This window comes from Ailuropoda melanoleuca, chromosome 13, assembly GCF_002007445.2.
Source record: "Ailuropoda melanoleuca isolate Jingjing chromosome 13, ASM200744v2, whole genome shotgun sequence".
Lineage (NCBI taxonomy): Eukaryota > Metazoa > Chordata > Mammalia > Carnivora > Ursidae > Ailuropoda > Ailuropoda melanoleuca.
In genome coordinates, this window is record NC_048230.1 from 39,154,667 (window position 1) to 39,181,325 (window position 26,659).

A 26,659-nucleotide genomic window follows, 5' to 3' on the forward strand; every position below is an offset into this window, starting at 1 on the left:
CATCAAAACAACAGCTGATTGTTCTCAAAAGTTGTTTTACTCGCCCCAAATGGCCATGGAGAACGTGTGCTCTTTCTGATTGATGGACAGCTTGTTCTTCCTCAACCGTGATCCAGTGGTTAGANGCTTGTTCTTCCTCAACCGTGATCCAGTGGTTAGAACAAGGATGGCGCAGTTATTCAAATCAGCATCCGGACACCACGACTTCACGTAGGGCTCCCACCCTGGGCCATAGTGACACTGCACGGTCACTTGCGGGTGGAAGGAGAAGGAAGGAAATGATGAAGAAAAGAAAAAGTTCGTGAATTAGAAAGAAAATATAAAACAGAAAAGACCAAAAAGCCAGCTGCTCTTTAAATATAAACAAAATCCTAACAATATATTTGAGGTAAAACATTAGGTCTACATAATCAATACCAGGACGAAAAAGGTACATCACACCATATCCTGAGCATATTAAAAAGAGGGAAAGCTAATAAGGGGATAGGATAATATAAGCATATCTAAACGAGTTTATGCCAATAAATTTGAAACTTTAGCTGGAATAAACAAATTTCTAGCAAAAATAATGTGATATGCCAAAAGAGGCACAAAAAGAAATAGAAAACCTGACCCATCTTACAACTACTTAAAAGTATCAAATCCATCATTAGACACCTCTCCAACGGGTGCCTGGTTGGCTCAGTGGGCAGAGCGAGTGACTCTTGATCTCAAGGTTGGGAGTTCTAGCCCCACACTGGGTATAGAGCATACTGAAAATAAATAAGTGAATGAATGAATGAATGAATGAATGAATGAATGAAACCTCTCCAAAAGAAACTTCCCAGTCCATAGAACTTCAATTGAGATATCCGCTAAATATTTAAGGAAGTAATAATGTCTTCTTACACAAAAAATTCCAGGACATAGGAAAAGAGGATGCAATCCCAAATCCATTTAATGAGACTAGCATACTCTTGATGCCAAAATCTGACAAGGGCACTGCAAAAAAGAATGCTATAAGCAAAAAAATCACTCTTCAATGTAAACGCAAAAGTCTGCAACAAAAAATCAGCACGTTGAATCCAGGGATGTAAGCAAGATACTGCATCATCACCAAGTTGGATTTATCCCAAGAATGCAAAATTGTTTGACCATGAGAAAATCAGTAGCATGATATGCCACATGAACAGAGTCAAGGAGAAAAATCATGTGATCATCTCACAGATGCAGACAAAAGTCTTTGATAGACTTAAACAGCCCTTCGACTGGGGAGGCCTCTTCAGACCTCAGGAATCAACCACAGCACCCCCACTGCGCTGGGCCTCTTTCCTCTGGGACTGGGTATGGAACAGGGGGTGGGAATATCCGCTATGAAGTCCCAGCTCCAAACTCCAGAACATGCAGGGACACGTGGACACCAGAGGACCAGGAAAGCAGTGGCAGGAATTGGGATCTCTGGATTTCACCGAAGAAGGTCCCTTTGGCCCACAGACTGAAACTGGGACCGTCACCTTGATCTCTATGGACAATAGACTCAGGCATTGTGCTGTGCAGAGAAACACGTGCCCAGAAAGGCTGGGTCTACCCTGGAGGAGGTACCGGGAGCCATGAGAGCAACTAAAAGAAGCCCTGCCCCTCCCAATCCAAGGGGTCATTTGGGGTCCTAGAAGAACTCAGGACTCAACCCCCCTGGGTGACAGTTCACTCTGAGTGACACTTAAGTCATTGGAGAGGAACCTCAGGGACCATCACAGAGCAGGTCCTGAAGAGACACATCCACACACACATACTCTTACCTGGATCAATGGTCACTTGAACTTCCACCCCAAGGTCAGCTCCAGTTCTCTCAATCCCACACCAGTAAGTGTCTGCATCGTTCCACCTGAGCTCCTCCATGGTCACAGTGAACGTGAATGATTTCTGATCATCCTGGATGGACGTTCGGTCACTCTTCACTTCTTGCTCGGATCCATTGGTTTGAACGAGGATATGGCAGTCTTTCCACTCAGCCCCTCGACACCACCACTTACTGTAGGTCTCCCACCCGGGTTCATAGCGACACTGCACGGTCAGTGAGCCCCGCGCTGGGCCGCTCACTGCATCGGACACTGCTACGAGAGCAGATGAGCCTGAAAACACAAACCCGTGTGCCTGTCACACCCCACCCCACCCCCGAGGGCAGAGCCACAGCCTCCTACGTCACAAATAGCCCCAATAAACCCAAGAGCCTGATGAGTTACAGAACAGTCAAAGAAGGAATACACCTTGCACAAGACAGACTTTGTCCTTCGAAACTCCACTGGGTCAAAGCCACCACAGAAATCACCGAAGAGCACAGCTGTACATCTCACAGAAACAAAAACGTCTACACTGAGCAATGACAGCTTCTGATAATCCACCCCTCCCTGTCCCCATGGCCAACGTCATCCGGAGAGCAAATGACCCAAGGGAAGGCATGGCCCCAGTCCACTTCAGCCCATTGTCCTCATGCAATCTGTGGGCTCTGTGGTTTCAGATCTTTTCATTTTTCTAGAGTAGCCGGGAATCTGGATTTCTTTGGAACCTCTCAACTTGAAAACACTAGTGACCAGCATATAAACAGAGCAAAGGAATTTCTGTGTCTTTAGAATCCTAAGAATTATCTACAAAACTAGCAAATTCATTAATGAGACAAATTCTTCATTACATGAAATTGACTTCCCCTGAATATCAATTATTCAAGTTCTTTGATGGTTCTTTTTTTTTTTTAAAGACTGAATAGTTTCTTTTTTTCTTTTTTTTTTTTTTAAGATTTTTTTAATTTNCTATTCGACAGAGATAGAGACAGCCAGCGAGAGAGGGAACACAAGCAGGGGGAGTGGGAGAGGAAGAAGCAGGCTCCCAGCGGAGGAGCCTGATGTGGGGCTCGATCCCATAACGCCAGGATTACGCCCTGAGCCGAAGACAGACGCTTAATCTCTGTGCCACCCAGGCGCCCCTCTTTGATGGTTCTTGAGTCTGTTCTATTGTTTTGTTTCCTTCTTCCCAGAAAGTCCTATTTCATGGAGTGTGTATTTGTATAAAGTCCTGCATTTAGAAAGTATCCTTTATAATTAAAACGTTCTTATCTGCTTCAATTACACGTTCTGACCACATGCGCTGAGTGGTTTGCGTGGATTACATCTGCTGCAGGACGTCCTTCTGTTTCTACTCTCCTAATCCACATTTTTTACTTATTCAACCATTTTGAAATTAGTTTATACGTGTTTCTGTTTTTATTTCCTAAGTTATTAATTTCTCATATGTATAGTTTTATTCCTCTTCTGGCCTCCAGATGACCACTTGTGCTCTTTTTCCAATTGGCTAAGTTTTTAACTTAACAGTGAGAGTTTTCTTCTTTTCAAAATGAATTAAAGCATGTGAAAGGCAAAGAATTTACTTTTGTTGACTTTACAAACTGAGATATATAATGCACATATCATGAATTTCAAGTGTATACTTCAGTGGTTTTTGGCCTATTCACAAAGCTGAGCATTGAGTCACTGCAGAAAGAAATGCTGTACCCCGGGGTGCCTGGGTAACGCAGTTGTTATGTGTCTGCCTTCGGCTCAGGGCGTGATCCTGGCGTTCTGGGATCGAGTCCCACATCAGGCTCCTAGGCTGGGAGCCTGCTTCTTCCTCTCCCCCTCCCCTACGGTGTTCCCCCTCTCGCTGGCTGTCTCTCTGTCACATAAATAAATAAAATCTTAAAAAAAAAAAAAAAGAAATGCTGTACCCCTTGTCATCCCCCACTTCCCTCTCCCCTGAAGCCTTGGCAACCACTAATCTACATTCGGACCAAACATTTCTCTATTCTGGACACTGCATATAAACTGAATCCTACAGTCTTAGCCTTTCTGTCTGACTTCAGTCACTTAGAATAACGTGTTAAGGTTCATGTGTGTAGGTGGGATGTGTGGACCCTTCAGCCCATGGTAGGGACGGGCACGTTTAGCTCATCCGTTCATCAGCTGGTGAATTATGGGTTGTTTCGACATTTTGGCCCAGTGAAAATGTTGCTATGAGCAGTTATGTACCAGTGTCTGTATTGATTCATGGTGAGGGAAGCTGACACTGTGTTCACAGCAGAAGTTCCGGGATGGGCTTTCTCAAGAGCCCATAAGACGCTGCTGTGATTCTGAAACTTCTCTGAGAAACTCCCACCAGTTACCTTCAGCCTCCACCAGCAGAGTAAGGGTTCCCAAGAGCGAGGCAGGAAGCCACCCTGACTCTCTCGTCCTCCCATGCACACGTCAGCTGTCCCCAGAGCGAAAGGCTGCTCTCCCCCCTTCTAAATCTCTGGCAGGTGCTTCCATGGACAAAGTCCAGCCCATAGAAGGACGGTGACTGGAGGAACGGTGATTCCCAGGTTTTGCTCGGTGGGGCGGAAGAGGACGTAGCAGGGGTGGTAGTGACGTCAGTGTCAATAGGTGAGCCTGCACTGGTCTCCCCTTGATCAATTCTGCCCCTTTATTGGCGACGACCGAATGTTTGTGTTTCCCCACAACTCCTGCGTTGAAGTCCTAAGCTCCAACGGGACGGTATGTGAACATGGGGCCTTTGGGTGGGCATTAGGGCTAAAGGAGATCGTGATGGAGAGCTCAGGATGGGATCGGTGCTCTCATACGAAAAGACACCAAAGAGCTTCTCTCTCTTTCCTTCTCTCTGTCTCTATCTCTGTTTCTGTCCCTCACTCCCTCTGTCTGTCGTTCCCAATGCAAAAGGTGGAGGTCACCGTGAGAAGGGGACTGCCTGAAAACCAGAAAGAGCACTTTCATCACGAACTGAATCTCCCTGCACCTTGAGCTTGGACACCTCAGCCTTCAGACTGTGAGAAAAGAAATGTCTATAGTTCAAGCCACTCAGTCTGTGGTGTTTTGCTCTTATGACTCACATGCACTTGTAACTCTTTCACGAACTTCCAAGTTAAGAAAATAATAACATGCAAGTTTCCCCAATAAGTGTTGTGCTTGCGAATCTCCCCCCATCAGAGTGTTTTCCTTCTACACATATCATGAAGAAGTCAATGGATGGGTAAATGGGCTCATTTTATTTCCCATGATGACCTCCTTCTCAGAGGAGACACTGTCTGCCTCCTGCCTCGAGCCCCATGATTCTAGAGGATGAGAAGGAACAGAGCCGGGGAGGATCAGATGGTCCTACCTTACTAGCTCCTGTCCTCCGTGAGCTTCAAGAAACAGCTGCCTCCAAGGATTTGACATCCAACCCAGAAATAGATACCTTCTCAGCTCTGTCTTCCCTCCCTGATGACACCACTCATTGTGTCTCGGTTGTTGGGCTGACCAAACAGGACGATGGTCTGGTTTTTGGCTCATCCAGAGCAGAGATTCAGGCGGGATGATGTGTGGGGTTCAGCAACTTTCCAGACAACCTGTCACACCCTGGTTTTGCTCCCTGTCTTCCTCCCTCTACTCTGAGCTCTTCAGATGAGAGGATCCCAGCTCTAGCTACACATCAAGACCCGTCGTGCAGGTTTATTAATGATCCAGATGCCTGAACACCACCTTGACGGAGTGGGTCTCAGATGGACCCTGAGCTTCTGGCAGCTTACAAGTCCCTTAGGAATCAGTGTTTATGTGTGTATGTGTTTGTGCACGTACGCATCTATCTATCATTTACCATCCGTCCATAGTCCATCCATCCATCCATCTACCAATCCGTCCATCCATCATCTGTCTATCCATCAACCTGCCAGGGACAGCAAATAGTGCCCCAAAAATAGCCACCGTATTTTTCTTTTCATTCTCCAACACCTAAGCTAGAACCTGTCAGGTAAAAAAATAACATTTTTCTTTAATTTTTAAAGTCAAAAGTTCTGGAGGAGTGAAAGGCCCTGCCGTTTCCCCTAGGACAGACCCTGTGTGTGTCCCACCAGCCCTCATGTGCTCAGTCCTGAAGCCCCCGCCCCACTCACCTTGGACAACGGGAAGGAACAGAACCGGGAGCAGCCACATGTCCTGCTGCCTGGGTTGTCTCCCTGGTCCTCGGCTGATGCCCGCTGCCCTCCAGGGACTGGAACTGAGCTCAGAGGCAAAGTGTCTTCTATTTCTCTAAATTGTTCTTTCAGAGTTTCTCCCATCTACTTCCCCAATTTTTTTCTTCAGTTACTTCCTACTTTATTTAATTAGGGGAAAGGCAGTACCATCCTTCGGGAGCCTATGGCTGACACGATTTGTCTCAATGATTTGAGGAAGCAAAGTGTCCCACTGGCTAGTGTGTCACGTTACCAGGAAATGTGAGGAGCTGCGATGCCAGCAGCCAGCAAACCAGGGCACACAGTGCAGCAGGGCCCAGACACCTGACCCTCAGCGTGTGGGTCCAAGGAAGTGATGGAGACACATTGGATTTGCACGTGGGGAAGAATGCAGTGCTCAGGGCTCACACCCAGCCTTGCTGGGCACACAGCCCCATCCTAAGTCTCCTTCTGGGCCCCCCACCTGGGTGCATCGCAGACCGCCCCTCCTGCCCTGGGCCCTGGTTCAGCCCTGATCCTGGCCCTCAGGCCCTTCCCTCTTAGACTTCCCCTTGTATTCCTGAGTGCCTCAGAGACAGAGGTGCCATGGGGAAATTTTCAGGACGGAGAAGTGGCCTTTTCCCATCAGCTTCATTGTGCCCTAGACACTTCGTCTGCCACCTCTCATTGCATTTCCCCTGACCGTGGATGAGGGCCTCTTCCCAGCCCAAACTGCTCCTGTTAACGCCCTCCTAAGTGTTTTCCCCAGCAGGGTCCCCCATCCTTCACATGTCCTCTCCTCCCTCTGTCCCCTTGCCCCTTTCTCTAGCCTCCCGAGTCAATTTTCTAAGTGCCTTTTTCTTGCATATTTTCCACATTTGTGAGATAGTTCTAACTCTCGGGGGGATTTGGTTTGGGTTTGGGTTTTTACTGTCTCTTCCAAACCTTGGATGAAATGTTTACTTTAGAAATTACAGTTTCATTTCAAAAGCTCCTTTTTGCTCTCTGCATGGTGATATTTTTGAAACTCTCCTCACTCTCTGGTCATGTATTGGTTTGGTCTGCTCTGGTTTGGTCCTTCTTCTCTATATCCCACCCGTGCCTAAAGCGCTGATCGCTGTTGGTTCTCGGGCTGTAATGGAGAATGAGCCGGAACATAGCTGATTGGAGCTCTGAGTATGTGGGGGCAACAAGCATGTGAAACAGGGGTGTCAGAGTGTCCCAGATTCTTTGAGCTTCCGTCCCTTCTTGAACTACAAGCTATGCTTTCACAGGAGCGGGCAGAGGGGTCTTCTAAATTCCCGAATGAAGAGGCCTGAAGGTGGCCTCCAGCATCCTCTCTAGCTGCCTTGGATTCCCCCAAATGTTTTACGAAGTTAAAAACCTCCTGGGGGATGGGAGTGTTTGTTTCTTGATCCAGGTGCTGGTTCGTGGGTGTGTTTTATTTGTGCAAACGTATTGAGCTGTGCACTTCTGATGTGTTCACTTTCTGGGTGTATTCGATACTCCAATAAAAAGGTCTTAAATGTTACGGTGAATCTCTCCAAACCATTACACCTGTGTTTCCTTAATCCTTTAAATGGCTTCCTAATCAGGACCCCTCAGTGTTCCAGTCCCTTAATCAGCCGACTCTTGATTTAGGCTCATGTCATCATCTCACCATCCTGGGATGAAGCAGGAGTCCAGCTCTGACCTCAGTCCAGAGTCTCCTTGAGGATTCTCTCTCCCTTTCCCTCTGCCCCTCCCCTAGCTCGCTCTCTCTCTCCCTCTCTCTCTCTTTAAAGTAAATAACTAAATCTTTTTTTAAAAGCTGCATTGGGGTCCTTCGTGTGTCTGTAGCATATTAACTATTCCTGTTTCGTTGGCCGCTGACGCTCTTGTGTTTGCTCTTGCACCCCTACGCTGTGGGTTCCCAAATCGGATGGAGTGATGTCCTCGCGCTCCACAGATCTCTCCCCTGACTCCAGGGAAGGACCCAGACAGAATTCCTTCAGCAGCTATCCGAGCGTTCTGCAAAATGAACCCTAGCAGGAGACTGGGGACGGAAACCAGACCAAGCATAGAAACAATACAGCTGTGCGTTTTCTGCTTATGTTTCCTTCTCAGTATTTCTTCCTGAGCATGAACCCTGAGGCTCACAGCCTGAAAGTGCACGCTCAGCGGGGACCCTAAGAGCTCAGGATGAGCAGAGAAAAGAAACCCTAGGGTTGAGGTGGGGCCCATTCCAGGAGTTTTTTTGGTGTTTGTGTTTTCTTTCCCTCCCACAGGGCCCTTCCAGCCTCAGGCCAGAAGCTGCAATTCCACCTGCAGCCGCTGGGGGCCGAAAGCCAGAACTCAGAAGGAAGAGCTTCCCTGCTGCCCAGAAGAGTTAGGGTCCCAGAACCTGGGGGGGAACTACCACTGCCTCTTCTCTCCCTTTGTCCTCCCTCTGCTTGGCCCTGGAAGTAAACCCAGTCACAGAAAGTACGCAACAGACTGGGGAGAGAAAAGTCTCAGCTGGCCAAGCTTCCCGGCCAAAGGACCAGGAAGGCAGGGGGTGGAGGCTCTGAAAGCTGGGAATGGTGTTGGGGGGTGCAGAAGAGGAAGCCCCTGAAGAGACGGACCCGAGACCTCCCAGGATCCCGCCCCTGCTGTGCGCACCTGATCAGTCCCTGGACAGAGCACCCACTTTGAGAGCTTGGGGAAGACCGTCCCAGATGCAGACTGGCCACTGGAGGGCGCACGTGGGGCACATCCGAGGAGCCCCTGCAAGGAAGGCTGCAGAAAGCTGAGCCAGCGCACGTGGGAACCACAGCCCACAGAAGCCACATCAGCATTTGAGGTCCTAACCTCACCAGCTGGACTGCCTGCCATTAGAGAAACGGAAGTCATAGCTAAAGACCATTCGGGGGGGGGCGGGGGGATCGCATTGCTTTGTATGTGCGCTGGTGGTTCCCTGAAACGATGTGTGCGTTGAACACAGAACTGAACACAACACAACATTGTACCGCACGTAAAATTTGAGAAGTACTAAAAACAAGAAGAAAAACGCTTCAAACTGTGAAATCTAAGTGGGTGCGGTTTATTTTATCAAATTACACCTCAGTAAAACTTGAGAAAGACAGGGTGAGAGGGAAAAGCTTGAGGGGAGACCAGAGATCCTGCCCCCCACCCCGTCATAAATTCTTTGTCTGAGGCAGAAACCCCAGGGTTCACTGAGACTGCTAATCTGATGTCTTGCTGTGATATTATCTCACAATGTTGTGTGTCACAAAAATAACCAGATTTCCTTGTTGGCCGCACTGGAAGCAACTCTAAGCAGACCTCCAACCTTGGCCATTTCTAAGTTTTCCTCATTTACAGACGATTACACTTGTACACGGATTCCTCGATAAGGTACACATGTGCTTCCTTTGCCATGAGATTCATGGGAAAAAAACTCTGCGTACAAGAATCTGATAGCCTTAAGACCATCAATCTGAACGAACTGAACATTTCTGGAAGTAATGCAAGGCTGCATTCAAGCAGGAGCAAAATTGACAACGCGACTCTGACCAACGTGAGAATCATTAATTATACTCTTGGTGACTTTTGTTTGAAGCTTTGCTACTTTTTTTGAATGCTTTGTTCTTGCAGATTTAAGGAAACTTTCTCTCTTCAGCTAACTGACCTACAGCACTCTGATAAAATACACCTTTGTGAAAAAATGAAAACATTTCTCTTCGCTCCTTACTTGAACCTTCCAGAATTCAGAAACTCAGTGAGTGTTCTTCTTTTTCATGGCAATGTATTTCTTTGTTCACATCGGTAAGAATCTGTTGTCTTTATGCCTGGACACTCTTGGAAACACTGGTTATGGGTACCAGATTTAGGACTGGAATGTCCAATGTGGGGGACACATGCGTGGGCTCAGGAGGGACCTGACAGCTATATGGAACTCAGGTTGGCCTTATGGAGTCAATAAAGCCCCTTGCAAATACCGGATGGCTACCATGCTTACAGAACGCCCAGCAGTCTTACCAGGTGAATAAAGATCAAATCCTCGCAGGTGCAGGACACTCAGGATATTGGGGGGCTTAGAGGGGAGAGGAAATCACCCAAATCTGTAGGTACAGCTGGCAAAGTCTGATGGCAAGTATCTGGCTTGGCTTCTGGCCACAAGAGGCTGTTAAAGTTCATCTGGAAATTCCTCATGCAAACTTCTGCCTAGCAAGGTTTAAAGAGTCAACCACCCTTCTCGCTGTTCTTATGTAAATCACCAGGCCATGTTTTTTTGGAAACTCCACTTATTTTGCAAACACATTAGTGTTAACGTGGTTACCTTTGGCAATAATGAGGGTGAATAGAGAGAGAAAGCATGCTTCAATAACACACCTTTGTACATAATAGATTTTAATACTAATCATTATAAACGGGACTAGGTCCTGATCCCTTCTAGTGTTTCCACCGCCCGGCTACGAGTCTCCACGCTAAAATTTTGAGTTTTCACCCACCTTCCTGACTTGGAATCATTAAGAATGAAAACTGCCCTTTTTCCTGAAGTCGACGTACACTTCAGAGAAATCAGCACAATAGCTCACACACAGACCAGCTTCGTGCCAGTTGCTCAGTGGCCTCTCAGATCACCAGAGACATTTCATCTAGAGACTCGAAGGTTCTGTCTCATCGCCACAACCTGCCCCCCACTCCCTGAAGCCGCTTCAGGTTGATATCTAGAAGTCTGCTCCCCTGGCTGCCCTCAGAACTCGGGAACTGGCTTAACATTTGATCCAGTCATTAACCATTGTTTTCCTTTTGATTCCCTATTAATGCCGCTTATTTAATACCCGATGACTTATTCCATTAGCCTCATGTTGTGAATAAACCCGCATCACCGCTTCTGAAATGAGGTTGCCTACACCGACCTACTGTCAGGAATAATTGGATGAAACCAGTTCAATGGGAAGAAACATGCTACCAGCACAACTTCTGTGAGAAACTTCAGAGGACTTTAAGTTTAAGTTTTCTCTGACTAACCCAACTCCATGGCAGAGCAAACATTTGTCTGCTAAACATTTGCTCACTTTCATCTTCCTTGAATTGTGTTCCCTGACTTTGAAGTTTCAAGCCCCGACCCCCTTCTCTTCATTCAGGATGATGTTTGTACCCCATTATGCCAACTGCCGTGTCCATGTGCATTCCTTACGCATATGCTATTAAATTTCATTTTTTCCTGTTAATCTGTCTCATGTCAATTTGCTTCTCAGTCCAGCTCGAAGGAACTTGAAGGGGACAGGAACTCTTGCTCCCTTCACTCCCCGGGGCTGGACCAGCCCATCTTCTTCTCCTCCTGCTGGCAAAGCCCTTGGCCTCTCCACCTCCTTTCCCTCCATCTTGGCAAGGCCTTCTGAGGGTGGCAGGTGTCAGGAAGAAGACCCCATGGGCTTTGTTTTAAGAAGTCTAGTCTAGTGGGGGCCGGTGGAGGGGGAGCCCTGGGCCCATAGACCAGGTGTTGGAGCGGATTGACTTTAGGCGTGAAGATGGCAAGAAATTGCATTTTGAGCACATCTGAGTTGCTAACATGGCAAACAGCTCTACGAAGGCGCCAGTAGCCAATAGAAGTCTAGAACTGGGCTAGGGCTGGGGGTGGCAGGAAGAGGCAGGAAGTAGGTGTGCAGAGACTGGAGGTGGTGCTAGAGAGTGGGGCAGGGACCCTCCCAGGAGAGAAGGTCATCAGGGACAGACTCCAGGGGATACTGAGACGAGGGGCCAGAGCAAGGAGAGGGGAGACCTCATCACATCAGCCATACGCTCCCAAAAGATGGCACTGCTGTTCTCCTAATTAAGGAAATTAGGAAGTAACTGAAGAAAAAAAATTAAGGGAAGTAGATGAGAGAAACTATAAAGGATTAATTTGGAGAAATAGAAGGCAGGTTGACTCTGAGCTCAGTTCCAGTCCCTGGAGGGCAGCGGACACCAGCCGAGCACCACGGAGACAACCCAGGCAGGTGAGACATGTGGCTGCTCCCTGTTCTGCTCCTTCTGGTCATCCAAGGTGAGTGGGGCGAGGGCGTCAGGACGGAGCACCTGCAGGGCTGGAGTGGGACACAGACAGGGTTTCTCCCAGGGGAAATCGCAGGGTCTTTCATTCACCCAGACACTTACTTATTTAAAAAAATTTTTTAGGGGCGCCTGGGTGGCACAGCGGTTAAGCGTCTGCCTTCGGCTCAGGGCGTGATCCCGGTGTTATGGGATCGAGCCCCGCATCGGGCTCTTCCGCTGTGAGCCTGCTTCTTCCTCTCCCACTCCCCCTGCTTCTCTCGCTGGCTGTCTCTATCTCTGTAGAATAAATAAATAAAATCTTTAAAAAAAATTTTTAAAAAAAAAATTTTTTTAAGTTTTGTTACCCAACAGGCACTAAGTTTGTGATAGACAAAGAAAAGAAAAATAAATCATGTAAATGGTGTCCATTTTCTAGAGCACTGTTTGTCAACCCTAGCAGATAGATGGATAGACAGATGATGGGTCAATGGAGGCATGGATGTGTGCATGCAGGGCTGCACGAACGCATGGATGATAAACCGTCAGACGGATGCATGGATGGGTGGATGGATACATGGATGGGCGTTAGATACATAGACAGATAGGGAAGCACATACACGCACAAACATATATTCACATAAATGCACGAATTCCTGAGGAGCTTGGAAGGAGCCCAGAAGCTCAGGCTCCAGCTGAGACCCACTCCGTCAAGGGGGGGGTTCAGGCATCTGGGTCATTTACGAACCTGCACAACTGGTCTTGACGTGTAGCTAGAGCCGGGATCCTCTCTTCTGAAGAGCTCAGGGTAGAGGGAGGAAGACAGGCAGCAAAAGCAGGGTGTGACAGGCTCTCTGAAGAGTTGCTCAAGGCCACACATCAGGCTGCCGAAATCTCTGCTCCAGGTGACCAAAGACCAGACCATCCTCCGATGTCATAAAATCAACAAAGGAATCAGGGACATAGTACTCTGGTGTCACCTGGAGAAACCGAGTGGCTGCAAACAGGAGATGTCATAGAAGAGACAGTGTTTGAGCCAAACCTTGAGGGATGAATACAAAGGTTTGATTCCTTCAGACAAAGAAGAGAGAATGTTCCAGGCAGAGGGAACAGCCTGTGCAACTATAAGGAACCACAGAAGAGCAAGTTGTGTAGGTAACAAAATAAGCCATGACCTGCATGAGTGAGTGTGTGTGAGATTGTGTGTGTTCAGTTCCATGTGTGGATTCAGATGGCGAGGCATTTTAGGTGTCAGGGGGTGGGTGGGGAGCGGCCCCCGCATCTCCCCAGGTTTGAGATCCAGAAATACCCCTGGGGCTGCCGTGTGGGCTCTGCGCTGCTGGGGAGAGGTGTTGGCAGAGGTCAAAGGAGGGTTCAGTGGTCAGTATGGAGCAAGCGAGCACAGGATCCTGTATTGGGGAATTAGGACCGCCAAGGGGGATATCCAAGAGTGGGCACAGCCAGAGCAACACTGCAGGGGATGAAGGGACAGGCAGGACGTGGCGATTCGACAGAGGGCAGAGGCTCCTGGCTGGTCTTCAGGGCAGTACCTGACGCCCCAGCAGCGCCCGGAAAGCCCTGTGCTCAAGGAGGACGAGATGAATGTTGGGTTTCTGTCTTCTAGGCCACTTCTCCATCTGCCAGGAGAGAACGGTGAGAGGCACAGAGGGGGGCAACCTGACGGTAAACTGTGGGTATGGCCGAGGATGGGAGTCCTACAAGAAGTGGTGGTGCCGTGGTGATGACTGGGATTCTTGCAGAATCATTGTTAAAACCACCGGGTCAGAGAAACTGGTGAAGAAGGGCAGAGCGTCGATCCAGGACAATCACAGCCGACACAAGTTCACCATGACCTTGGAGCGTCTCCAGTATGACGACGCAGACACATACTGGTGTGGGATAGAGAAAATAGGAAATGACATTGGGTTCAAATTCTACGTGGCTGTCGACCCAGGTAGGCACTACTCCTTCCTGTACTCGGGGGCCCTGGTCCCACCCGCAGAAGAGTCAGGACTGTTCCGCTGTCTTCCCTGATGGTTGGAGAGGAATCTCCAAACATGCCTGACACTACACTTTGTGCGTTTGTGTGTGTTTGTGTGAACATGATTGGGGGGCACCAAGAATTAGCAAAAGACTGGAAGAAAGAGTGAGCCTCACATCTCTGCATGCCTCCATCAGCTCTCCCCAGGGGGAGCAGAGAGGCAGAGACTCGACCAGGACAAGCTTGTCCAGGGAAGGCAGCTCCTCCTTTCCCAGTCACGTCACCCCCGTGCAGCCCCAGGCTGTGTGGGCTTGTCAGGTGTGCGGAGAGAAGTAGGTGCTAGAAAGCTGAGACCATGATGGTCTCAGCTACAGGACAAGAGACCCTCTCCCTGCCCCCTCCTTCTTCCCCTCCCTCCTCTGGCAACAAATGCACAAAGGAGCAGGGGAGGGACTCTGAACCCATTTCTGGGAGAAGTAAAGGCAGACTCCACCAGAGTGCAGGGATCCCCTCTCTTGCTGCCTCTGAGCCGTGGAGTGGACTCTGGGCTCCACTTCAGCTGCCCCAGAGGCACGAGGGCCTCCCTGGAGACAGGCCTGGAAAGGGAGTCAGGTGTAGTCCCCCGCCCCACAGTCTTCCTCTGAACCCTTCAGTCTTCTCTCCAACATACAGACATAGAGACACAGACACACAGACACTGGGGAAGTAATATCTCTACTATTCATTAGCCCATTTAATAAGCAGGGAAAGGGGGCACCTGTGTGGCTCAGTCATTAAGCGTCTGCCCTCAGCTCAGGGGGTGATCCTGGAGTCCTGGAACGAGCCCCGCATCAGGCTCCTCCACTGGGAGCCTGCTTCTTCCTCTCCCACTCCCCTTGCTTGTCTTCCCTCTCTCCCTGGCTGTCTCTCTCTCTCTCTCTCTCATTGTCAAATAAATAAATAAAATCTTTTAAAAAAATAAATAAAAAAATAAGCAGAGAAAGGCTCTTCACACTTAGCATATGCAAATCCGCTGTATGAATGTGTGCAGTGGACAGGTATGCGGGTGTAGAATGTTCCAGAGATCAACTGAGAAAGACAACAAGGGTGGGTGGATGTGTGCCAGAGTGCAGGAGGAACGGGGGCCAGAGATCTGGAGTGTGGACCCTCCAACCAGACAAGGCTTCGCTGGCAGGCCTGGTGCAGTAAGGAAGGCCCCGGGGAGGCAGGAAGGCACCGAGGGGACAGCAGGGGCTGCGGGTTCTGGGAGGCTGCAGGACACGGGGGACCCTGGCCCAGGCAGCCCATGAGTCACAGCGCGTCAGGGCAGGTGGCACGCAGCCTGCTTCAGGCAAGGCTGAGACTCAGAGAAGAGCCGGCCTGGCTGATGGAAAGCTCCAGGGGTGGGAACGTGGCTCTGACGTGCTCAGCTGTGCCACACAGGACACTGAGACTGAGCTGAACATAGTTGCTCCCGAGCCCCCTCCCCATGTGCCTCCCAGACGGGAACTGGTGTTTCTCTGCAAATGAAGTGACCGCATGTTTGGGATGAGAAACCAGAAAGATGCAAGGGCGGACCAATGAGCCTGAGCGACGGTGCTGAGACCGAAGCTTCTTCAGCCTGGGGGCGGGGAGTGGAGAAGGCCAGGGGAGCCACTGCGTCACCCTCACAGCCCTGCTCTGCTCTGTGTGTTTAGCACCGGATCCAACAGATTTTCCCAAGCCTGTGGGAAGACCCACACCAGCCAGCTGGGATTCCTCATTTCCACTTACCCAGGGCATCACCAGCAACCAGCCCGTGGCTCTGATCAACCCCAATGGCAGGTGAGCAGAGCTGGACCCCAGCAGACTTTCCCGCCACTGCCCTGTGACCACTCTCCTCAGGACACTCTGTCAGGGACCCCCCGTGGCCCCTCTGAGGTCTCCTGTGCAGGACAGCATCAGCAAGGTCTGCCCTGGGGCCCCTCCTTTACACCTCTGAGCACTTCAAGAGCTCCCCACTCCCCATGAGGGACCTAACACAGGGCTTCAGCTGGGCTGCAGGACAGAAGGCTCTGGTCTCCTGCTTACTTGCCTCCTGACCCACAAGAAGCCAAAAGAGGTGTCGGTGGTTTCAGCCTCAAGTTTGCCAGAAGGGAAGTGCTCTGTATTCACTTTCCTGTGGCCTCTGGAACGAATCAGCCACAAACTGTGGCATAAGACAACACAGTTTTATGATCTTGTGGTTGGAAGTTCAGAAGTCTGAAATGAGTCTCCCTGAGCAAAAGTCAAGGTGCCGACAGAGCTGGTTCCTTCTGGAGGCTGTAAGGGAGAAGCCCTTCCTTGCCTTTTCCAGCTTCTAGAAACCCTGCACCCCCTGGCTCATGGCCCCTTGTATCCTCACAGCCAACAGCTGTGGCTGAGTCCTCCTCACACCACATTACTGGGACACTGGTTCTCTCCTGTCCTTTCACTTGTAAACACACTGGTAATGATGTAAGTTCCACCCAGACAACCCAGGATAATCCCCCCATCTCAAAGTCAGCTGGTTGGCAGTATTAACTCCATCTGGATCATGAACTCCCCCTAACACGTTCACAGGTCTAGGCCTTAGGACATCTCTGGGGGCGGGGGTACTCTGCTCACAGAAGGTCATGGGCTATTACCTGGTCCATGGATCCAGCCCTGCCCTCCCTGAGTGCTAGGGAAATGTGGGCAAGGAGTGGGAAGCTGGGATTCCTGCTTCCTCACGTTCCCAACATGGTAGAGATGCTGGGACACCAACCTGAGGCCCCTCCCCCCAGAGGCATCCAAAACAACAATCAATTAGCTCTTTCACCGAAGGGCAAACACACTGCCCGAGTTTCACCCCATTAGAGGTCGTGGTGAAGGTACATTCCCTCCCTGTGTCCTGCCTCCCAGAAACACCCACCACCAGCTCCCTTCCACCCCAGTCCTACTTCTTTCTCTTCTCCAGGACCCTATTCCTTGAACCCTGGCCTTGCTAGGCAGTTTTTTCAGTCATGCTTCTGAATAAGGCAAGGCACTTGGTCAACAATGAGCATCTGTCCTGCTGGTGACTGTTTGGGGACCAGTTGTCCTGTGAATGGGGAGTGAAAGATGCAGGATTTTTAGGAGATCAAGGGGCACGGGAAGAAGCCTGTGGGGTGGAAAGACAGGCAGCAGCCCCACAGGGAGTAGAACTGGTGAAATGAGCCCATTGGCTTAAAGGATATTTTGAGGAAGGGCAAAGTAACATGACCCTTCTCTCCAGAAAACTACCTGTGAAATCCACATGACCCATCATAATCAAGGCAGGAGGAAGCACAGAGCAAGCCTGACCTGCAGGAGTCCTGGCCTTGCTTGTGGAGGAAGGCATGAAGTCAAGGATGAGGGTCCAGAAATTTGGATACTGTGAAGGACCACCAGGGGGACACATGTGAGCAAGATCCATCATCCATCTACACTCCGAGTCCCCTATACAGGGTGTATGAGAGGGTACACCTCATTACCACGTGGGGGTCAGAGCTGAGAGAGCCCCTCCCAGGAGAACCCTGAAGGTACACAGCCAGGTGGACGGGGGGGGGGGGGGGGAAANCAATCATCCTCTGCTTCCAAGAGGTAATAACAGATCAGAGATGGAAATGTGGGCAGAACTGACACAAGGTAGGACACAGTAGAATGAGAAAGACAGGCAAAGGCAAACCCTTGAGCTTGGCTGGCCTGCAGGTGAGGTGGAGAGGAATTGTGGGAGAGCGGCCAAAAAGCAGGATGAAGTCAGGAGACAGAGGGGCTGGACCCCAGGCTAAGCTGCAGGGAGGCCGCTAAAGGTTTAGCCCTGAGCAGCATGGCTGTGTCCTCAGAGGGGCTTCTCTGGCAGGGAGCAAGCCTTGCCTTTCCTGCAGCTCTGGCCTCAGGAGTCAGGTCAGGGAGGAAGGGGCTGGGGCTGACCCTGAAGAGGGAGCTCAGTCCTGTCACCCTGTTCCCTGCACAGGGCCCTGCCAGCAGCCTTCACTTTGTGCTCTTGACCTTTGCGAAGGTGTCCCTGCTCGGGGTCCTGCCGTGCACTGTGGTGTGCCTGAGCTGCAGTCAGGGGGACCCAGGGGGAGGATAGAGTCACCTGAGCAGGAGAAGCCCAGCTCCCATGCTATCAACACCCCTGCACCTTCTGACCTCTGAGCAGGGAATGGGCAGTGGTTGCAGCTCCAAGAGAGATCTGGTCGCTGTTAGGTAGGGACTCCCCTGGTCCTGACCTCAGGAATGAACCCTGGCTCCTTCTCTGCTCTGCACAGGTCAGGAGCCCTGGCCTCCACGGTAGCAGCCAAGAAGCCTCCTGCGTGGATCGTCCTGGTGCCTCTTTTCCTTGTGACCCTGCAGTGGCTCTGCCGAGGATAACGGACTATCACAGCGTTCAGGACTCTGGCCAAGGATGGGTTTTAAAATCCCAGACCTACCAGTAACTATGGAACCAGAATTAAACCAAAAAGCTTCCGAGTGTTGCACGTGGTCGGAGACCCTGATGGGCCAGGTGTTTCAGCTGCCGCTGTGTCCGTGTCTCCTGGAGGATGAATTGCCTGAACGTAAGACTGAAGACAAGGTTGGACCATCCCCGACCTGCATCCCATCTGTTTGCTCTGCACGTTTCCTATTAAATCTATGGCTTTCCTGGGCTCTTTTGAGATGATTTCACTGGGACACTCTTTCATTGTTTTATACGTGAGAGTAAGACCCGTCCATCCTAGAGGGTCAGAAGTGACTCTAAATCCAGCGCTGGAATTAGAGTGTGTCTGGCAACTGCCTGAAGTTACTCTTTTTCCCCGCGTAAGTCATGAGTGTTTGGTGGGGAGGGGCTTTGAAACAATGTCAATATCCACGTGTCCCTGTGTCTATATCAGTGACCTCCAAGTACAGGGGACTCACCGGTGGTCACACGAACAGCTCCAATCTGTCCCTCCATTTGTCCCTTAGTCCCCCGGGTCCTTCCGGTGCAGAGCTCCAGGGACGGTCTGGACTTCTCCATCCAGATGAGGGGCTCAGATCTGTCCCCTTCATGCCTGTGATGCTGTCTGTCCCCCGGCCAGCTCAGACCCACCCTCACCCACTCCTGGGTTTGACCTAACCTTTGGCCTGGCAACCCTCCCACCCTCCCCACCCCCAGCAGAGCAAGGGCAAGCCAGAATGCTGGGCCCTTCATGTCCAACTTCCTCCCACTCACACACCAAAAAATAACACAAGTCTTTTTCTTTTTTAGTTTTTAAAGGTACACATATTTTTCCTCAGTAAAGGTTTTGCTCTTTGGGGTTTGTTTGTTTGTTTTCTCTTCCACTTACATTCTTCCTGGGCTCTGCTCTTTTTTGTTTCCATATTTTTTGAACCATTTTTGGGGAACTGTATCTCTTTTCTGAGCTCCTTTTTAGCGAGGTCGTCGTCTGTAATGTCTCAGAGACTGAGTAGACCTGTGTGACCTGCTCTGTGTCCTGGAGCATTTCCTCTCTGAAGCAAATTCACCAGCCACCTTTTGCTGGCGCTCTGTTCCTCTCCTGAGCGCCTTAGAAAAGGCGCTGGTTTCTTTTTGGCTCGAGCTGTCCTTTGAATGTGGTCGGGGCACCGCCAAAGCCGGTGTGTGGGGGTGGGGGGCGTTCTGCCTCAGCGGGTAGCTCCTGGGGGGGAACACCTCCACCCCATGCTGACACCTACAGCCCACACGGTTCTGGGTCGCGCTTCAGGAAAGGGCGAGACCTCAAGGCCCAGCAGCCTGCGTGTTACCGCGTGGGCGCTCTCGGCCCGCTGAGCCCACCGCAGGGCTGAGTCACAGGGGGCCCTTGGCCGCAGCCAGCAACCCCCCAACAGCCCGCCGTGCCCACGGCAGAAGCAGCACACTTCTCTTTTCCGTCTTGCCTGACTCTAGAACGATAGAGGCCCAACGGTCCAGTTCCGTGCTTAGATGTTCCTTGTGGCCTGTCCCAGATTCCGCGGTCAGGAATGCCGACGGGCTGACACGGGGATGGCCTGTCTCTGCTCCATCATGTCGGGGGCCGCGGTTGGAAGACGTAATGGTGGTGGGGTGACTCACATGGCCAGGTGTAGCTGTCGTCTGGAAGCTTCTTTGCCCACATGTCTGGAACATGAGCCAAGGTGACCCAACACGGAGCTCAGTCCTGACTGTTGACCAGAGACCCTACGGGTAGCCTCTCCATGTGGCCGCTGGGTTCTGAGTGAGAGACCCCCAGAGCCAGTGTTTCTAGAGCCTGAGGACGGAGCTGCGGGGTTCCTCCCAGCCTGGCCTCGGAAGTCACACAGGGTCACTGTCACCAGGCTCTATCTGGATCTTCCGAAGGGGATGAGCATTGGTTCTTGGAGGGTGAAAAAATGCTACTCTTTTCATATACAAAACATAGATGATCGATTGGTAGATGGGTCGATTGATCGACAGATCAATAAAACATGGACATATACAGTATATCCTTGGTATTAAGATTTCATAGCACGGGGGGGGTAGGTGTGCTTCTAGGAAAAGAAAATGTCTAAACAGACTCCTTAGGAAGATAATTACGGAAAAAAGTTTGGGGAGCTCTGCTCCGGGCTACTGGCTGCAGCCACAGCCCACCCAGACTCAAAGGGTGGGGACGGAGCCCCAACTCTGAGTAAAAGGAGTGTCAAGAAATTTGCAGTCCCATGTTAGAACTGCCACATGGAAGAATATTAATCTAGTGTTCTTCACATCACGTTAAAGAATGAGGAGCCCGGAAGGGCTGAGGCCCCCGGCCCCAGTTACAAGGCCCAGGAATAGACTTGGATCTGCCCCAGAGCCAGCCTGGGGCTGGCCCACACCATGTCCCTGCAAGTCCATCTGTGTCCTTGAAAGGTCAGTTCCCAAGCCTGCTGGGCACCAGATGGCCCCAGGTGCAAATACTAGGCAGACACGACGATGTTCTGCAATTTCTCTGTCTGACTCACAGATCACAGACTGCGTCCATGAATTGCATGAACTTAGGAATATTATTTTGTTTGGGTCACAATATTTTTTAAATGGGGTTTGTTGCCTACATGTAAATATAAACAATTTCGCTTCGGGTTTCTCTTTTAAATGCAAAAATGCCAGAAAACAGCAGGTCCTGCATGGCCACCAGGGTGTTTAAGACCTTCCAGTGGCTCCCCAGGGCTTCCAGAACACCATTAAAGCACACAGATGAGAAGGAGGAAATAAAATTGTCCCTTTGTGCAGATGACATCATTGCGTAGAAAATCATACCAACTGCTAGAACTAAAAAATGAGTTTAACAAGTCACAGGATAAAAGATCAATACACACACACAAACACATATACACACATAAACACACAGACACACACAGACACACACACAGTCCTACTTCTATTCTAGCAACGAGCACGTAGAAACTGAATTTAAACACACAGCACACGTCACTAGTCACAGCCGCTCGACAAGACAAAGAAGCACCCGGCTAGAAATCTAGCAGAACACATGCCCCACCTAGATACTAAGTTTTACAAAAGTCTGGGGACCGAAGCCAAGGAATATTTAAATAAATTGTGAGAGGTACCACGTTTACGGACCGGAAGGATCAACATAGGAAAGATGTCAATTTTCCCAATACCGATCTGTAAGTTTAGGACAATTCCTATCAAGATCCCAGCAGGATTGTTTTGGTAGATAAAGACAAGCTGACTCTAAAATTTATATGGAAAGGTAAAGAAACGAATACTTCAAAATAAGTTTGAGAAGGCATAAAGTACATCATGAGCTCCTCTCCTGCCCTGCCTTGTGCTTCCTACACACTTCCGGAAGGGAGCCATGGACAAGCATTGGAAACCAACCGAGTCCTTTCCGGGGCTGGTGTGCCCCATGGTGGCTGTGGCATCATGCCATCCCCATGTGGGAAGTATTTCTTCACCTCTGTGTCCCGTGGCCTGTATTTGGAAAGCTGAGTCTGCTTTTCCTGTGGAAAGCACCAAGTGTTGGCATGTGGCTTCAGCCAGACTTCTACTGAACTGGACCAACCATCAGCTCTGTGCACAGGAGGCCCTCCCGCTTGGGGAACTCCAGGAGGGATGTTAGGGGCACCTACTGCCTCTTCCCACTACTGCTCCAATCAGCCCCAGAGCTTCAACCTAAAGTTTCTCAGTCATGGTTGGCCCAGGCAGAGATGCGCTGAGTCCGGCCATACACTCCCTGCTCTCAGGACACAAGTGACGTCCAAGCCCTGTGAGCCCAAGGATGGAGGCTGTGAGGGGCGAGTCCTCAGGGAGCTCCCTGGCTGTAGGAAGGAGATGGTTAATGCCCTGGGGAACACTTAAGTGAGATGCTTTTGTGGCAAGGAGAAACATAAAGGGCCAGGCTTACCTGCAACTTCCAGAGAATTCTTGCCCTGGGAGGTAGGCATGAGGGCAAGGAGCTAGGGGATCTGGGGCAGGGAAAGGAGGACCCCAAATGTGAGCCCAGGACACTCATCCTTCCTGCACCTGAGGACTCAGAGCAAGTGTCCTCTAAGACCCAGGATTCTCCCTCGAGACATGGGAACAATACCCCTGAGAAGATCTGGGTCCCTCCAGAAGCCAGGCACTGCTGTCCGCCCTGCCCTGGTGTCTGGAGTCCGAAGGTCTCTCTTGTCCAGTGTGAAGGGCTACATTCCTGGACAGGTCATTCCTGGGGACGGTGCACCACATTGTGGATTAACCTCATCAGGCTTACTTCCTCCAGAGCCCCTCAGAGGCCTGTTCACCCAGAGGACAGCACCCACCAATGTCAAGAACAAGGGAAGCTTCAGGAAGACCAGGAGCAAGAAGTGGACACTGCTGAGCAAGGACCTGTGGGGGTGGACATAGGGACAGGAAATCACTGGCTCCTCAGGGGGATGCCCAGGACCCTTCTCTCCCAACCTGTCCCTGCACCCCAATTCTAGAGCCCTCATAACTCAGGATCAAACCTGGAAAGGACATGTGCTGGGGCAGCCCCTCTCTGCCTTGATCATGACCTGCCCCTGGGAATCCGGTCAAGGAGAGGTGATGGGGCAAAGAGAAGAGGGGCCTGGCAGTGTCTGCTTTCCAAAGCTTCCACCCTGTCCCTTCCTCTCACATTTCTCCTTATCAGCCAACTTCTTGAAAGCCACCCCCACCCTCACTTTAAAGCCCAGACCCTTATCCTCAGCCCCACAGGGCCTGAAGACAACATGGCAGCCCTTTCTGGGTATCTTTGGGAGAAAGAAAACAACCTGGAGCCAGCCCATCTCTCTCCGTACCCCACAAGCTGCTCCTGGATCTCTGGTTGTCTGAATTCGACACCAGTAGGGTCCAGCAAAGACCTTTGGAGGTAATCCCGACTTAGGGCCACAGAACCAGAAGCCAGAGTCCAGAACCAGGTGGGGAAGGAGAGGGGGAGGGGTGGACATGGGAGGGGCTGCCCGTGCCTGTTCCCCTGCTCCTGTCCCATGGGGGAGCGCGTTCCCAAAACAAGGGATACTTTCCGCGTGGAATAATCCCCACGCAGCCATGGAGAATGTAAAAATCAGGACCAGAACCGGAAGAAAACCCAGCAGTGAGGTAGGAAGGTGATGGTGTGTTGCCAGCCGGCACCCCCAAGGTCCCATAAGGGACCGAGCCCCCTCTTCTGTGGTGTCTAGGCTGTGGGCCCTTACCCTGAGCAGTAGGTCAGCACCTCCTCAGAGCTGAGGTTCTTGCTCTGCAGTCCCGGAAAGGCGGCAGGGGCAGCTCCACACGTGGTCCTCCCTGCGGTTTCACTTGGTGCTGGAGACAAATCACACATCAGGCGCTGCTCTCTCCCCAGCCCCGTGCTAAGTGCCCATTTGGACCCGATGTTACACACGGTCGCCCATTGCAGAAGGGACTTGAGAGATGCTTTGAAGCCAACCCCAGGCCACTTCCGGGATGGAGTGAGCCCCTCAGGGACCAAAAGAGATGCTTCCAGAACTGGTCATACCAGCCACCTCTAATAAGTGCCAGATCTTTCTTTCCATCCCAAGTCCGACTCTGCCTAGGGTGAGAGCAGGGGTCTCTCGGGGGCTTCTCCAGCTGAGGAGGAGCCCCAGAGGGAGGAGGAACAGGGGCAAGTCTGGAGAAGACGGCCCCACCTGTGGCCCAGAGGCCGCAAAGAGGCTGCGGGAGGGGTTACAGCACCCTTCAGACGGAAACGAAGGCCACTTTTATGCCCTGCTGGGGAGGAGCTAAATCTCAGGTGTGCAGGCTATTGGTGTAACCTGTGTCTCTGCCCCAACCTCATGATTGCCCAAAAAAAGCAAGCCTCCCAGAGGCTTAGCCCTCCCGGTGCTCCCAGGACAGGCTCCGTTTCATCCAACCACAGCCCTTGACGTCTCTGCCATTGGGGATTTACTGATGGATGTGGCACCGTCCCTGCCCTCACACAGAACAAAGGCATCTAAGTCGACGGATTCAAATCAATAGAGAGCGGGCACTGGGGCTGAACTCCATCAAATACAGCAAGAGCACAGAGGACTCAGGCCTCAGCGACCATCCAGGCAGGCGGAAAGGAGAGACACGAGGCATGGTGACACCTAGAGGAGGCCACGGGGATTACAAGGTATTTTTAGGCCCTGAGAGAACCCAGCTTTGTTTCTAGGCTTGGGGTGAAGAGAGAGTGTGGATCATTGATGGAGAAGATATGGATGAGCAAGGAGGGAATTTGGATCAAGGGAATGGGGAGGCAAGGAGCTCCATTGAGGGGCCAGCCTCAAGATGATTGTTCTGGAACAGGAGGAGGGAAACCCCCCTCAACCGAGAAGGGAAAGGGGGAGGAATGAGTTAGGCGTCGCAGAAGTTTGTAGGGAGAGAAGAAAAGAAATTGAGAGAGTTCACGTCTGATATCCCACGTGCCCCTGGTAAGGTAGAAGTATGGGAGAGTCATACTAGAAACCGCGAACTGGTGTCGACACTCACGCGGGCCGTCTGTGTCCTCCCCAGCACGACTGCAGCCGATAGATTTTAGGTAGGAGATCAATTTGCCCTAGCTTGCCTGGGATTTTATCCAGTTTTAGCACTAAAAGCCCCGCATCCCAAGAAACTTCTCAGTCCTAGGCAAACCCCAATGGTTGTTCACCCTAATTTTTTTTTTAATTTTTTTTAAAGATTTTATTCATTAATTCGACAGAGAGAGACAGCCAGCGAGAGAGGGAGCACAAGCAGGGGGAGTGGGAGAGGAAGAAGCAGGCTCCCAGTGGAGGAGCCTGATGTGGGGCTCGATCCCAGAACCCCGGGATCACGCCCTGAGCCGAAGGCAGACGCTTAACGGCTGTGCCACCCAGGTGCCCCCACCCTAATTTTAAGATGGGTCCAGGGATGAGGGTTTTGAGAGGTGGGTCGGGACATGGTGCATGGTAAGTGAAGGAAACGTAGTCCTCCATGAGAGTTGGGCCTGGCTGAGGAAGGAAGAGAGATCAGGGCAGGGGAGGGGTAGGCAATAAACGGGGAGAGAATGGAGAGAGGGATCCGAGGACTGGAGGCATATGTGAGATTGAGAATAGGGCCAGCAGGGGTGAGGGTGATGCACAGAAGGTTGTCTGAAAGTACAACGTCTGAGGGTAGGTTTCTGGACACGGACCAGTTTGGGGTGACAGCAAGATGTGCAATGTTGCCATGGAGTGGGATTCTGGAGGGTGGAAATGCAGGCCACTGCAGTTGAGAAGATCCTAGAAGCTGAGGCAAGTTACTCGTTAAAAACTGCCAAGATGATGACAGGGGTTAGCGATGTCAGGGAGTAACCTAGAAGTCAATGGAAGGCCATGACAAGGAGAAGTGGAGGATACATGAGATCATGTGACACAAATGTCAAAGGAAGCAGGTGGGACAGTAATTGGTTAGAAGCTGTGATGGGCAACCGGGAGAATTTGAACACAGCTTCACCACCCTACAGCACATGGGGTAGGAAAAGGAGCAACTTCCACTCAAGAAGCCGATTTCTTGAAATGAGAGGAGTGAGGCCAAATTCAGGACAGTATGGTAGAGAGAATATTCTGTGAGCAAGCTGAAGATGTATGTATGAAGAGTTTATTTCCTTCGGTACAATGTTCCAAAAGGCATGGTGGAAATAGTTTTGGTCCAGCATGGAGGGGCCTCCCAGGCAATGGAGTGAGGCCTCGGCCCTGTGAGAGTGAGGGTACCTTCAGCTACACACCCCCATCCGTGCCAAGGCTGCAAAGCCGGCTGCCTCTCACCCTGCCCTCATCATAGGCTCTTCCCAACACCACTGGGACTGAGGACTAGACAAGACCCAGAGACAAGATCCATACACACCGCTGCCGGAGTGAGAGGATTTCTTACCTGCAGAAACAGACACGTTAACCGGGAGTGAAGGGTCACGCGACCACACATCCAGGAACCATGTTGTCTGAATTCGACACCAGTAGGGTCCAGCATCGTCCGCAGTGAGGTTCTCCATGGTCACTATAAAGGTGAGTTTGTCAGCGTGGTCTCTGATGGACACGCGCCCACTCCTCTCTTCTTTCTCTTCTCCATTGGTCTCCACAATCTTCTCACATGTTGCATCATACGGTCCTCGGCACCAGTACTTTTTATGCCTCTGATACAGCTCCTCGTACTGACACCGCACGCGCAGAGAGCCACCCAAGGTGCCCGTCACAGAGCTGGGGCCCATCAGGGACAAAGAGCCTGGAAAACACAAGCCACATCCCAGGACTCCATCTCAATGGCCCCCTACAGCAGCTGTGGGCCTGAAGCCTGAGGGGAACATTCCCAGGGA

General features: G+C 51.0%; 3 protein-coding genes across 17 annotated transcripts in view; 1 reads left to right on the top strand and 2 right to left on the bottom strand.

Moving 5' to 3' along the window:
- Positions 1-6,091, bottom strand: LOC105237904 (CMRF35-like molecule 5). Its single transcript, XM_034640307.1, has 4 exons — positions 5,936-6,091; positions 1,779-2,111; positions 137-251; positions 1-100 (listed from the first exon to the last, which is right to left on the bottom strand). The coding sequence occupies exons 1-4, from the start codon at positions 5,973-5,975 to the stop codon at positions 37-39; spliced, it is 552 nt and encodes a 183-aa protein (XP_034496198.1). The 5' UTR covers positions 5,976-6,091; the 3' UTR covers positions 1-36.
- The window catches only part of LOC117795464 (CMRF35-like molecule 5), a 24,893-nt gene extending 6,294 nt beyond the window's left edge, over positions 1-18,599 (top strand). Inside the window, exons 1-4 of one of the 3 annotated variants that reach the window (XM_034640305.1) lie at positions 11,254-11,987; positions 13,596-13,925; positions 15,629-15,755; positions 18,203-18,599. In XM_034640305.1, the coding sequence (XP_034496196.1) occupies positions 11,948-11,987; positions 13,596-13,925; positions 15,629-15,755; positions 18,203-18,305 (600 nt within the window). In that variant the 5' untranslated portion in view covers positions 11,254-11,947 and the 3' untranslated portion in view covers positions 18,306-18,599. Of the gene's footprint in view, positions 1-11,253; positions 11,988-12,994; positions 13,127-13,595; positions 13,926-15,628; positions 15,756-18,202 lie in introns of those variants that run through there. The other 2 variants (XM_034640304.1, XM_034640306.1) reach the window with 2 other exon arrangements.
- The window catches only part of CD300E (CD300e molecule), a 35,641-nt gene continuing 22,705 nt past the window's right edge, over positions 13,724-26,659 (bottom strand). For 5 of the 13 annotated variants that reach the window (XM_034640295.1, XM_034640298.1, XM_034640296.1 and 2 more), the window contains 3 exons: positions 26,221-26,568; positions 23,565-23,673; positions 19,148-22,737 (listed from right to left, as the gene is read on the bottom strand). In XM_034640295.1, the coding sequence (XP_034496186.1) occupies positions 22,554-22,737; positions 23,565-23,673; positions 26,221-26,568 (641 nt within the window). In that variant the 3' untranslated portion in view covers positions 19,148-22,553. Of the gene's footprint in view, positions 13,861-19,147; positions 22,738-23,564; positions 23,674-26,220; positions 26,569-26,659 lie in introns of those variants that run through there. The other 8 variants (XR_004619497.1, XR_004619496.1, XR_004619495.1 and 5 more) reach the window with 8 other exon arrangements.